Here is a 14,205-nt window from a genome sequence, read left to right on the forward strand (position 1 = left end):
AAACTACCGGGCGACAAATGCAGGGATGAAGAGGTCATGTCCTTGCGTGTCCATCATCGAGCAAAAAACTGAAGGTGGATAGTAATGACCTCCCGCGTGTTTGTGCCGTGCGCGGTGACCCGTACGGAGGGATGAAGGAGTCCTGGCGGTTGAGTGCAGCAGGGTACCGGCTGTAGTTGTATGCTGCTCACAACACACCTCTTCGGTCTGGATTTCCTCTCAAACGGGCGGTCGTGGAGTCGCTAACCACGATCAACCGGCTGCGATTCCCCATAAGCGGGCAGTCAAGCGAGGCTCGGCGAGCTGGGGGTGACAGTCGGCGTGGCGCGGTGCTTTGGGGCTAGCCTGCCTCATCGTCTCGTGAGGTAGGTGTCCTCGCTGTGCTTCGCTGCGTGCGGACTCGTCCACTTCTCAGCCTGCTGGACCTATACCAAGGGAGTAGCTCTGGCGATCATTCGTGGAACGAATGACGTCCCCGAAGTGAGGGCTCCGTGGAGGGTGGAGAGCTCCTGAGGTGAAGTATATAAAAACCAACTCATGGATCTAGAGGCAATAAAACCAAAAAACAAGAAGCAACAGGCTGCGTCTACGAATGCGCCAAAGCAACGACCATCGAAGGCTGCGTCGCAAGATGCGCCAAAACGACCAATAATCAAGGTCGCGTCATTTGATGCACCTGGACACTCTACCGGAGATGCGCCGAGCAAAGCTGCGTCCGAAGAACCGACGAGGAAGGGTACCGAACAGGATGCGCTACCCCAGGCTGCGTCCAGTGACGTACCATCCTCGTCATCCAAGGATATATGCAATAATGCGTCGCAGGAGATGATGAGGAAGGCTACCGATCGGTATGCGCCAACCAAGGCTGCGTCCCGTGGAGTACCAACCACATCATCCAAAGATGCGCTGGAAGAGGCAGCGTCAGGGGACACGCCGAAAAAGGTGACTGAGCGGAATGCGCCAACCCAGGCTGCGTTCCGTAAAGTACCAGTAGCGTCGACCAAAGATGCGCCAAGAAAGGCAGCTCCAACTTCTCTGCCGAAGATAGTCGCCGCACCAGGGGAACCAAAGAAGGGTTCACTCCACGATGCGCCTAATAAGGCTGCGTCAACGAGTGAGCCATCCGAGGTGAACCTGGCGGCACTGTTCAAGGTGGAATCGGAGGAGATGTCTGTTTCAGCGGCATCAGGGACCGAATCGGACAACCAGGCTATGGACTTGACGTCACTGAAAGACGCGATCCAATCACCATCAAAGCCGAAACAACCAGGGAACACCTTAATAAAACCCAAATCGGCCTCCAAGAAGCGGCGCATGAAAGCCAGAGCCAAGGCAGCGGCACAACGCGCAGAAGCGGTAGATGCTGCGAGGCATCAACTCGGGTCCTGCCCAGCGACGACCAAACCTAAAGGGGAGGCGTCAACGAGTGGACCCAGTGCACCTGCAACTGGGACGAGGGCCGTTCTGGCTGCTGGCACACAAAAGCGCAGCATGAAACCGCGAGGTCGTAAGAAACCCAGGACCAACGACCCAAAAAACGAGGCAAGACCGCAAAAGCGTACACGTCCAGAAGACACCGTCACACCAACCGGGGAAGGTAAAAAACCCAGAACCGCTGGTGCGACGGGTAGGGGTTCTATGACATACGCAGAAGCGGCAGCCACCTACCTGGCCAACGAACTCTGTGTTGATTATTTTACGGTCATGGTGGAACCCTACTCTGACCTAACACAAGACCAAGCTGAGGATCTCAGGAAGCAGATTGAGGTGAGGCTCAGGCAACAAATAAGAGCCAACCTGACACTCCCAGCCAAAACCAGAAAGGACCTGAAATTCCGAGGCAAGGCTCATTTTGCGGATGGCGTCCTCAAAACCTGGTGCGAGGATGACTTCACCAGAGCCTGGCTAGAACAGACCGTCCAAACCATGGCCTCTCCAGTGGAAGACTCGAGCCTAGTCGTTCGACCACAATCGGCCATCCCGAAGAAGGTGCCGTGCCTGCTCTTCGTTCCAGGGGAAACCGGGGACACCACAGAACTACGGGAACTTCTTTCGGGACAGAACAGTAACCTAAACATGAACTCCTGGACCCTGACACACGAGAGGATCAGGACAGACCCACCAGGGACTTGTCTGTTCTTCCGTATTCCTGAGACTGATGTCGACGTGTTAAGGGCCCAGGAAAGAAGGATTTACTACATGATGGGAAACATCTACGTTCGCTTCATGGACAAAGATGGTTCCCATCAAACAAAACCAAACATTAAACAGTCGGAAGTTACGAAAGTTGCTGAGCAGCAAACGGATCCTAAACCGACAACGTCGACAGTGGTTCCCGTAACTGCGGCAGAACGAGTAGTAACTCCGACTGCGATGGAAGTGCAGGATCCACCTTCTCCGGATTTCATCCTGGATGAAGAGTGCTTTCCGGCGGAGGGGGAGAGAGCGAAGCTAGCGATAGCGTCCTCTACTCCTCCCCCTACGGGAAGACTAAGATCCTGCAGTGCAACCTCCAGCACAGCCAAACTGCGACGGCTTCTCTTCGCAGAGTGCTGGAGAACAACGCAGAGACCATAGCCCTGATCCAAGAGCCGTGGATCAGGAAGAACAAAATTTGTGGTCTCGGAAATAGCGGAGGAAAAGTGATACTGGATACCTCCGTAAGTAAACCAAGAACATGCGTATTCTTACCCAACCATGTACAAACAACACTAATCAACGAATTCTGTTCAAGGGATTTAACACCAGTAAGAATTACCAGTGCAGCACACCTCCCCGACATCGTCCTCGCCTCAGCGTACATGCCGAGCGACGGGGAGATACCACCACCAGAGCTCGGCCAGCTGGCTGAGTACTGTGAGAGGGAGAAGCTGGAGCTGGTCGTCGGCACTGACTCCAACGCGCACCACACGCTGTGGGGCAACAGTAAGACGAACAACAGAGGTGAGGAATTAGCTCTTTTTATTCTTAGTAATAATCTCACTCTACAAAACAAGGGCTCGGAACCAACGTTCATAAATGCCCGATCACAAACCATAATAGACCTAACACTAACATCAACAGGCATCTCGGGGTCCATTCGTGATTGGCATGTGTCCAGCGAGCTTTCATGCTCCGATCACAGATGGATCCGTTTTACTATTGACATATCACTACCAAAACCCCAGCCGAGACGGATACCCCGGAACACGGACAAATCCAAATTCATAGGATTAGTTAGTGCTTACGTAGGGGAACAACTCTGCCTCCCTGACAACCTTGACAGAACGGAACTAGACAACTATGCGAACAACATTACGTCCATACTTACCTCTAGCTACGAACGGTCTTGCCCTCTTACCACACCCAAAAACAAAGGTAGGCAACACAGGTGGTGTTTCGAACTAGAGAAACATCGACGGAAGCTGAGGAAACTGTTCAACGCAGCTATGAACAGTAGATCACAAGGTGACTGGGACAAATACACAACTAAAAGGAAACAATATAAAAAACTAATTCGCCACAGACGACAAGAGTGTTGGAGGCGATTCTGTACCAACATAGACAATAACAACCAAGCAGTCAAAGTGAAGGCCTGCCTTTCCAAAGAGAAAGAACACACAATAGGCTGTCTTAAAAAATCGGATAATAGCTACACAACAAATGACACAGAAACCTGCGAACTACTACTGTCAACTCACTTCCCAGGATTCCTTGCGGACAATGACCACTCATGGAATTCCCAGGAAAGTAGGACAACCAGCAGCTCGGACTGGGAGATAGCAAGCAGAGTAATAAACAGAGAAAGACTCACATGGGCAATCAACACATTTCTTTTCAAAGCTGCAGGACTAGACGGTATTTTTCCGGCTCTCCTGAAATGGAGCGGTGACATAATAGCTGAACACTTGGTTCAACTTTTCCGGGCATGCCTAGCTCACCGATACATACCTTTGAAATGGCGTGAAGTGAAAGTAATTTTCATTCCGAAACCTGGCAGAGGTGACTACACACAGGCCAAGTCCTTTCGACCAATTAGTCTCACATCGTTTTTACTAAAAACAATGGAGAGGCTTTGCGACAAAGAGATCAGAGACCTGATATGTATAAACAAACCACTGCACACCAACCAACACGCCTACAGTGAAGGCAAATCAACGGAATCAGCACTCCACAGCGTCGTAAGTCGCATTGGTAACTCGCTAAACTCAAAGCAGCCTACCCTAGGTGCCTTCATAGACATCGAAGGGGCCTTTGATAAAACGAACTTTACCAGTATCAGTCGCGCTCTTACCATACATGGAGTACCAACAACTCTCATAGAATGGATAAACAACATGCTGAAAAACCGTGCAATCCAGTTCACCGTAAACACTACCACACGTGGGATCGTAAGTAGAGGATGTCCACAAGGAGGGGTCCTGTCGCCACTCCTGTGGAAATTATTTGTTAATGAACTCATTGAGGAGCTCAACGACAACGACCTCTACACGGTAGGTTACGCAGACGACATTGCCGTACTTATATCAGGAAATTTTGAGGGAACCTTATGCGATCGCATGAGAGAAGCCTTCAGAACAATAGAGAGATGGTGCGAAAACCATGAACTCTCCGTGAATCCTTCTAAAACAGAACTCATCATGTTCACCAACAAAAGAGCTCCAGGTACTTTCAATTTACCGAAACTCTTTAATACAGAGCTTAAACTTAAGGAGGAGGTCAAGTACTTGGGAGTCATACTAGACAGCAAACTTCTCTGGAATAAACATCTTGATCACAAAATTAACAAAAGCACAATTGCATTCTATCAATGCAGGAAAATGCTTGGTAATAAATGGGGTGTCTCCCCGAAAATAACTCTCTGGCTATACACATCAGTAATAAGACCAATGCTAGTGTATGGGGCCTTGGTTTGGTGGACAAGGTCGAAACTTACGACCACAGTCAACAAACTAAGATCTTTCCAAAGACTTGCATGCTCCTCAGTTACTGGATGTATGAAAACAACCCCAACAATGGCAATGGAAATAGCCCTTAACATTACACCCCTTGACCTATACATACAGCAAGAAGCAGCTATAGCTGCCACAAGATTATACCATCTTGGTCTATAAAAAAACCATTACAGTTCTCACACAACCATCCTGAACCAAGCAATCGAATATGAACCTTTGATTGCCGCTCCGTGTGACAGAACTCAAGCATACCACTCGTTTAACAGGAAATACCAAATACAATTGAAGGAGGAGGAAAGGGACCAATCTGCAGTAAATGAACTACGCATCTACACAGATGGCTCCAAGACACAGAACGGTTCAGGAGCTGGGGCACATTCCCTTGACCTCAACATGAACATATCTATACCGCTCGGCAAACACAGTTCGATCTTTCAGTGCGAATGTGTTGCCCTGACCGAGGCAGCAAAAGCTGTATACAGGTTAGGGGTCAACAATTTCAACATTAAATTCATATCGGACAGTGCAGCCGTGCTTAAAGCACTACAGAACAGAAAATCCAACAACAAACTAATAATCGAGTGCCACATCGCCCTGGAAAAAATTGCAACGCATAACGGAGTAATTATCCAGTGGATAAAGGGGCACAGCGGATCATATGGCAATGACGCCGCGGACGAACTAGCGAGAGTAGGATCCGGCATGGTGGTTGCAGGCCCCCTCCCGCTCATGCCAATACCATTCTCGCAATTTCGCACCTGGATTCGCCAGAGATCCACCGAAATACAAAACCACAGATGGAACCTAACCACTGATTGCAAACAATCTAAAGTGGCAATTCCAAAAACGAACCATCGGTTAACAACACGTCTACTTAATCTAGATAGACAAAACCTAAAAATAATGATAGGGACAATAACGGGCCATTGTTCCTTAAACAAACACTTATACAAAATTGATGCTACAGACAGCCCCCTCTGTCGGGGCTGCTTTGAAGCTGAAGAAACGGCGGCTCACGTAATCCTGGAGTGCACGGCAGTGGCCGAACAACGAAAACAAATCCTCGGAACGGTGAGGTCGCTCCGTGAAGCCTGCGAAGACACCAGGAGTCTTCTGCGCTTTTGGGAGGAGCTTGGCTGGCTACGTTAGTAGTCTGGCTCTACACGCACAACGGCCCGAATGTGAGGCTAATTGCGGAGAATGGAGTCTAACATACCATACCATACCATACCATACCAGGGTGGAAATCAACCTAACTATTAATGGGATTATTAGTCAATCTCATTCGCTTCAATCAGAGGCCGATATACCTCAGTGGTCGATTAATATAATATAATAGATAAAACCTACCTCAAATGCTCACATTTGGTATATTTGAATAACATTTGACCCGCGGTTTCTCGGATTATTTTATTTTGCTATCGATGTTGCCATCGAGATTTTGAATAGACACTTTGTTTAGAGCTATACACACTTATTGTATAGGTAAATATGTAGGTCGTATCTGTCTACATAATAAATCTTATATATACAATTATTTTATCACAACTTTAGTTACCATACTCCTCCGAAACATATTTTTTTATAATGTGGCATTAAAAATACATGCAACCCTAAATTTTTAATCTTCTATCACCAACCCTTACTTTTTTATAGAGATATTAGAATTTAATTTATGTGGCAAAACAACGTTAGCCGGGTCAGCTAGTGTGTATATAATAAGTTTATAAAATAGAGATATGTGTGTAGTTACCATAAAAGTTCAGTGAATGTAATACCTACGTTGTGATTGAAGATGATATGATGTTATAGGCTATTATACATGGACATCACAAAGTGAACTGAATGGACATTCGTTTCATCTGTGTGCCATGTACGTTTATCTTTCAGTAGCATAAACTTTTCATATGTTTCTCCTACCTGTTTACTGCGGTCGGAAGTACTGAGGGATCGTTCACATCATCTGTATCTAATCGCGCCAGTAACTAGAATGGTGACTGACTTCGTGTATGTTTTGTCTACTTCTTTATTTACACAGGATTGTGTAGTGAAAGTGATAGTGAAATAGTGTTATACACTATTTCACTATAATAACGATATATATAAATGTGTATTTGTATTATGTAGTAGTTGACAGCATTAGTAAAAACAAATCTGCTTCCATACTCAAACTAATATTTACATTTTGTTAAAATAGTTATTTACTGTCGAGTGTCAAAATTTTTTTTTTAATTTATTAATTTCTAAGCGATATAGTAGCTGACTATAGATAAAAGAATAATTAATATCGTTTTAACCCTTTTTCACTATTGTTTATATATATACAATTCTATACATGGGATATTCTAATAAACTGCTCGTATTTTAAAGATGTTAAAAACGTCATGGTCACAAATCGACTGTTAAAATAAATAATATTAAATAAAATATATTGAGGTAATATAATATCCGTCTCTATAATGTGCATAATTAAAATCGGTAATGTAATGCCGATAGAGCAGCAGCCACGGCACTGTTATAGTGAATACAAAAACAATGAACCAGAAGATCACTCGATAGTCAGGGATTTTTGAGTTTAAACATTAAAATGAAATAACTAATTCTGTTTGTTCTCTTTGTAATATTGGTTTACACTAATCCCACTCTGTCCTACTTGCTTTGATTATTACCCTTGCAAGTTGAATTCAATCTAAACGCACCTCGAACCAAACAGACGGGTGAGTATTCTATGCCGGTTTTATTTTTAATCAAATGCGCGCACGTGTGGTTCAAATTGTTTGTATGGGGTTAATTCTGTCCGCCAACGCTTTGTGGTCTTTAGTCTCTACAGCTAATTGATTCCTAAATGGTTGAGTTTACTTGAAAGCCGGTTAATGATTGAGTTATTGTCCGGAGTCAGTGAGTTACCAAATTGATTATAGTAGATATAGTATAATGATATCTAGCATAATATAGAAAGATAAATCTATGTAAGTCTATGATTCAAATTTTAATTTTCCTAGCATTTAAATTATTTTTTAAACTCGCAGTTATAAAGTATAGATTTGGTTCATAATATATTAATACCCAGCCAGACGTGCAAACTCGTCTGGGTGTGAACTTCTGTATTACCTATTTTAGTCGCCATGCAGATTGCTTTGTAAGCTGTGTGTGTTTCAGTTGAAGGGTGAGATAAGGCAGTGATATTATGCGATGTAGAACTGTAACTTCATAGTCCTTCGGGAGTATGGACGTTAAATGATAACTACTGAACGGATTTTAAGGAAAATTTACGGTAATATATGATTATAGATCAGAATAACACTTAGGCTATATATTTCACGCTGTTGAAACTGCGGTCACAGATAGGTTAATATGAAAATACTTTTAAATGTTAAGCAATATCTCAAAATTCATGTATCATCTAGGCAAGGAACTATTCGATACATAAATTTTGAGAGAAATATATGCAAATTATGGCTTTCCTATTAGGTATTTTGTTCTTACACTTCAACACTAAATAATTTGGACAAAATCATTAAAAATAATATTGATAGTGGACAGTTAAAGACTTACATTTAGGATATGGTCAGTACCTAACAAAATGGTTATATAAATATTTTTTCTTATGATACGTAGATAATTTTTTAATTTAAATTCCATTGTTTCTATTCTTCCTAACTCTATAACTATATTAATATTAGTGTTCGTAATTACCTAAACATAATAATGACTATTTTTCAACATGCGTAGGTTTTTATCGCGTAATCACGGCATATAGGAAGAAGTCTTGTTTAGTTTACCACTACATTTAAATTTATTCATATTGTTCGTTGAAACATTGCCCAAACAATGTATCGACCCAACAAAACATTATTTGTTTTCTGTTGAACTTCCATCGGTGGTTGATGCGACGTTAAAATATAATTTGTGTGTTGTAAAACGGAATTGGATGCATATATTTCGTTGAGATAACGACTTTTTGTTTTAGAATTGTGGGGATATTGTTGGCGTTTTTATGTCACTAATTAATTAGCGTGATGGTTCCAAGGTGCGACGTGTGATTGTTTAACGTTAAAACATAACGTAGTATTCGTGTTGTGACTCATGAGTTAATTTCACAAGTTGTTTTGAGAATTCCATCGGTAAGAAAACACTTTCAAAATCGAATAATTAATCTCATATCACAGCATTTCTTATCTAACTCCATTTTTTATTAACATATTTAGGAATTTCATGGAGGAAAGTACTTAGTATGTTTTCGTATTTCCAGATAATTGTTTCGGCTTTATCTAGAGGTCGTCTTCAGGGTGAGTAAGATGTTTGTTTACGGCTGTACGGCTGTACCTAACACTCATTATGTCACTCTTATTTCTTACTAAGTATTTTGTATTGTACAATAGATCAAAAGAAAATGCTAAAACATTTCAATAGTTGGTTGGTTCAATTCAATTTCAATTGATGATTTATGAAATTTATTGCGAATTTAAATGTACTAGTTAACTTTTAACAAAATACAGACATTATGTTGAATGTATACTTACATATAATAAAAATATAATTGATAGCTCTCTCCACATTAAAGACAGATGTGAAAACTATTATTTGTGAACTCTATCAATGTAATATTGAACCGACAACAAAATTATTGGTTACCTAAAAAAAATTAATTTAAATAACCTATTTAGATGTGGTTGTCAATAATAAGTTATTGTGAAAACATTGCTCCTCATGTACGTTATCCAAAATATCTTATTCCACTAGCGACTACCTACAGGCCATTTGTAAAAATAATGCCCCATTTTCAAACACTTTTTACGAGGCGATGTTCATATAAACCTGTGAACACAAAATTAGGCGCGTCCACACGTGTGTACTGTGTGTTTGTTTGTGTTCAAGTGTTCGTGTTGTGTCGCCGTTTATTGTTTTACGACAATAATAAAGCTTGCGTTTATTTAATCTATGCGCTGTGGCTCCGGGATTACTACGTAGGTATTATTTATTAGGTGGGAACTAGTGACCCCATTCTGTACAATATATATTTAAGGCCGATTCCACATTACCTGTCACGTCCATGTTGGTTAATTCCTGATGAACACTTTTCCACTATCATACACGAATCACATGATTAAGCAATAATTGAAATACTATTACTACTATTACTACCATAACAAGCACGACTTTTAAAAAAAAAGAATAAATAAATATTGATTTAATTAGAAAATATTATCAAAGTAAAGTAAATTTCTTGTAATAGGGACACAAAAAAACATTGAAATAATGTGCTCTATCACAAACACCTGAACGTGGTCATAGTCCTTCTGGAAAATATCACGGTGACTCGTAGTAAGAGCACGATAGGCTAATTGACCTGACTTTATCCTCGTTGCGACATTTCTCATTATTACCTCACCGGCATATAAAGCAAGCAGGACCACGGCAAGGTGAAATGAAACTGTTAATATTCACTACGAATAAACCTACAGGCAGTTATGGTATGAAAAGAGCATAATACTTGTTAAAAAATTAACGACTTGTTTTAAAGTTCTCGGTACACGGTTCCACGCCATCAGATGTCATATTATTACTTTTTATTGTGATAGTTTATTATATAAAAATAAGAATACGTTATAATTTTTATTTTGATAATGATGCGAGTTAATAAGTTATCTAATGCTAACCTAAATACCTAACAGTATGACGACGAAGTAAACATTTATTGTATAAATATACGTTTTGTTCGCCTAAATTCTGAGAACAAAATGTCTACCTACGTTTCTCCTTTTCTCGAATCTAATTGAAAATTTTCTGCCTCATTCATTGATTATTTATGTTGCTCGTGAACAATTAAAAATCATTCCCCTGCATGACAGTGTATTAAACTTGTAGATATTAATGTCAATCAATGTGTAGTATGTACCTAGGTGGTAGCATGGAGGTAGAAATATTTGGAGAAGCATTAATACAGTTATTCAGTAGGTAGTTTAGTACTCATGTAATAGTACTACAAGTACTTTTGAATTTCTCGAATAGAAGGCTTAATATTTTGAAAGGAACCTTGAAATAAAAATCAAGAATTACGCTGTACTAAATAAGATAAAAGCTTAATTGCATTATAATTAAACTTTTATCTTACGATTTATTACAAATATCAAATAGACACTAAATTTAGAACTATATGTATAATACATAACTCTTCCCAAAATAGAAGATACTAATAAAAATGTAACATTTTATTAATTTTACATATACCTATCTACTGAAATATTGATACATCATGCGAAATAAGGTAATATAAAACTTGATACCTCAGTTCCACCTATTTCAGCCGCCAATAAGCTTGCTTTATAAGCTGTGCTTAGGTTAATAAGGTAGTGAAATTATAGGACAAGAGGAATAACATGTAAATACTCCGGAATGGCAACGCATGAACGGTCTCCATGGCGTCATATGATAAATTGACGTCAGTACTGCTCTTCTTGTATATAGGCAATGGTTACCACTTACCATCAGGTGGTCTGTTAGATTATGTAGCATTCGAATGCCATATAATTATATAACTTTGAATTTTCTGTACAAAACGTACAAGTACATATGCTATCGTAGTGAGCACATAGCATCTTGAACAGTAGATATTTATTACCTGCTTCATGTTACTTTAAAATACTTCAAAAATGGAGTTCATTACGAGCATAGTTTACTTACAAGTCAGTATGTCAAAATAGTCAGTGGTTACGCGTACTATTCAAAATATTTGATTGTTTTGCCAACTGAAACTCCGAAGGGATCATTTACAAATAGTGAGTGCATTAACGCTCCCGCCCACCAACTTATTGTGATTGATAGGCCGATTGTTTCTGTACGCAGTTCAATGGCCGGTTCATATTTAAAATTATATAAATATTTGTTTTCGTAACGTTACGCAATAGTCGCCATGCTTCTATAGTGGTTGGTTTATAAAAAACTTTAAAAATTCTCCTGGGTGCGCTACTGAGTTTTGTAAACTTTTTTATTTATCTATCCGAATTTATGTTAAAATTTTTGTGTAAATCAGGATATATTTTTGTGATAGTGGATGTCAATAGTTACTAGATTTTATTTTGTTAACTGTCTTTTTGGTATTGTATGTAATAATGTAAATATTTATTAATTATTGAGTTAGGTACGACTCAAGATTAGGTATATCTAATATTATATGTTATAAGGCATTTCACCACAAAAACATTCATATCCTTTTCAATTTATTTGAAAACAAAAATAACTAACTAATCATTAATAGTTAGTTCTTTTGGGTGTCATAAAGTACCTATATATCTAAACATCCAGATATTCATGGATAGGTATGGCAGAGTAATTCTCATTCAATCTTAATAAGGACAACAATTTTAGTGACAAAATCTTGCTTAGTTTGTTTATCGAACTCGATCTAAAAAAAATCTGATAATAAATGTCAGTAGTAAAACAATGTATAAATTAAATCCGTGCCGCAGATGACAGATAGAGAGAGAGAAAACACTCATACTATTGTTATGTATACTAAAAAGTGTCTGTCTGTCTGTTACCTTTTCACTATACAATTGATATTGGTGTGATAGTCATTATTGTTGGTAAGAAACAGTACTCATTTTAAACATGATGGATTATAGTTTATGTTTCCACCAATATGCAAGAATGGTCAAACATTGGTTACAAATAATCCAATCTAATATGTATTATAAATAAAGTGTACCTACTCTGTCTGTCTATTGGTTACCTTTACACGATTTCACAGCTGAAGTAATCTTACAAACCTATACAATATTGAAAAAAAGAGCTTATTCCTTCTGAAAAGGCCGGCAGCGCACTTGCAATTCCCCCGGTGTTGCGGGTATTCATGGTCATCACTTTTCGTCAGGTGAGCCCCTGAGCTTGTTTGCGACTAGGTTTTTTTATAGTCTAGATGACAACCTAGACGTTACGTTCATAGCTAATTCGCACAAACACTTGCAAAATACGATAAAATAGAATAAGATAAGTACTAAGTTAGATTCTATGTGTATTTTTTAAAATATTATTTCAATTAATACCTAGTATATCTCATTCTTATTAATTAAAATAATATTTTGAAAATATTAATATTTTCGACCTTTCGCAGTCCGTAAAAACGGACAGCAGTTCGCCTGTTGCTGACGGGGACCTAGACTATAAAAAAACAAAGCACTGACTTAGCAAGCTGCATTGTGACTGTAATAGGTGATACTGGAGCACTCATGCCTTTAGATTTTTTACAATATGAAATCTAGACTAAATGTGGGAGAAGTTAGCAATGTGGTCACATAAAGTACTCGCAGTTGAGCACCGACAAATAAAAAGCTGAGCCAGTGTCCGCACAGTGACTTCTCAGGTACTTCATATCTTATACAGGCTGTTCTTAAAAAAGCAAAAGTATTAAATCTGCAATTTGTTTTTACTGTTCATGTATTTCTATATCTATACGTGAGTAATCACGTTGTACAAACAAAAAACTAAAACCAGTAGTCATTAATTAATGTTTTAGTATTCGATATCTTATTATTTTTATCTTATTTTTGCACTGAAGTGTATGTATACTTTCATAAGCGTGTGTTACATAGGTTTTATTTTGTAATGTTATATCGTCGTCGTTACACATATTTTCATTTACATCTTATGATTTTAATTTATTCCTCTATGGCGGCCTATCATTTTCGATGGTAGCGCGTTCGATTCTCCGCACAGTGCAACATTGTATTCATGTTTGTATCGCTCTATATACATATTATATATGAAATCGAATCCGCGACTGCCAAAAGTGAAGCTGTATGCTAAACCGCTAAATCGGTCTCGTTGGTCTGCCTGACGGGGCTGATGGTTAAGGGGTGTCAAAGTATACAGTCTATGACTGTCAGGTGGGCATCCATCAGGTGGGCTCCTAGCATTTTTGCCATTCCAGTCCCATAAATAAAACTATTATTAATTTTAACAAGAAATAAAAACAATAACACCCTATAAACAAAAAGTGCCTCGGCAATAGCCAATAAACTGTCCGGTCAGGTGTGACGCCGCGTGGAGTGGGGTGGAGGGGTGGGGGTGGACTGGCGGGGTGGGGCGGACGACAATCGCGCCCTAATGAGTCGCTCTAATAACAATTATCTACCTACACTTTCTGTTCAACTTTGTGACTGTTCTTGGATAGGGTTGTGTATTTTTTTTGAGAACACATGTTTTAGCTTACCTATATGTTAGATACATGGTAGATAATTCGCACGGTAGGCAAAGAGAATTCCTGAGATAT

At 39.8% G+C, this 14,205-nt stretch overlaps 1 protein-coding gene across 1 annotated transcript; it reads left to right on the forward strand.

The window, feature by feature from the left end:
* Window positions 1–537: 537 nt before the first annotated feature.
* Window positions 538–1,642, forward strand: LOC131843241 (enolase-phosphatase E1-like). Its single transcript, XM_059191849.1, has 2 exons — window positions 538–1,597; window positions 1,632–1,642. Exons 1-2 carry the CDS (start codon window positions 538–540, stop codon window positions 1,640–1,642), a joined length of 1,071 nt encoding a protein of 356 aa, XP_059047832.1.
* The last annotated feature ends 12,563 nt before the right edge of the window (window positions 1,643–14,205 follow it).

This window comes from Achroia grisella, unplaced genomic scaffold (assembly GCF_030625045.1).
Source record: "Achroia grisella isolate CSIRO2021 unplaced genomic scaffold, CSIRO_AGI_Agris_v1 utg2906, whole genome shotgun sequence".
Taxonomy (NCBI): Eukaryota; Metazoa; Arthropoda; class Insecta; order Lepidoptera; family Pyralidae; genus Achroia; species Achroia grisella.

Bases quoted from the DNA above. Each gene is read 5' to 3' on its own strand.
- LOC131843241 (XM_059191849.1), top strand. From the start codon at position 538: ATGGATCTAGAGGCAATAAAACCAAAAAACAAGAAGCAACAGGCTGCG.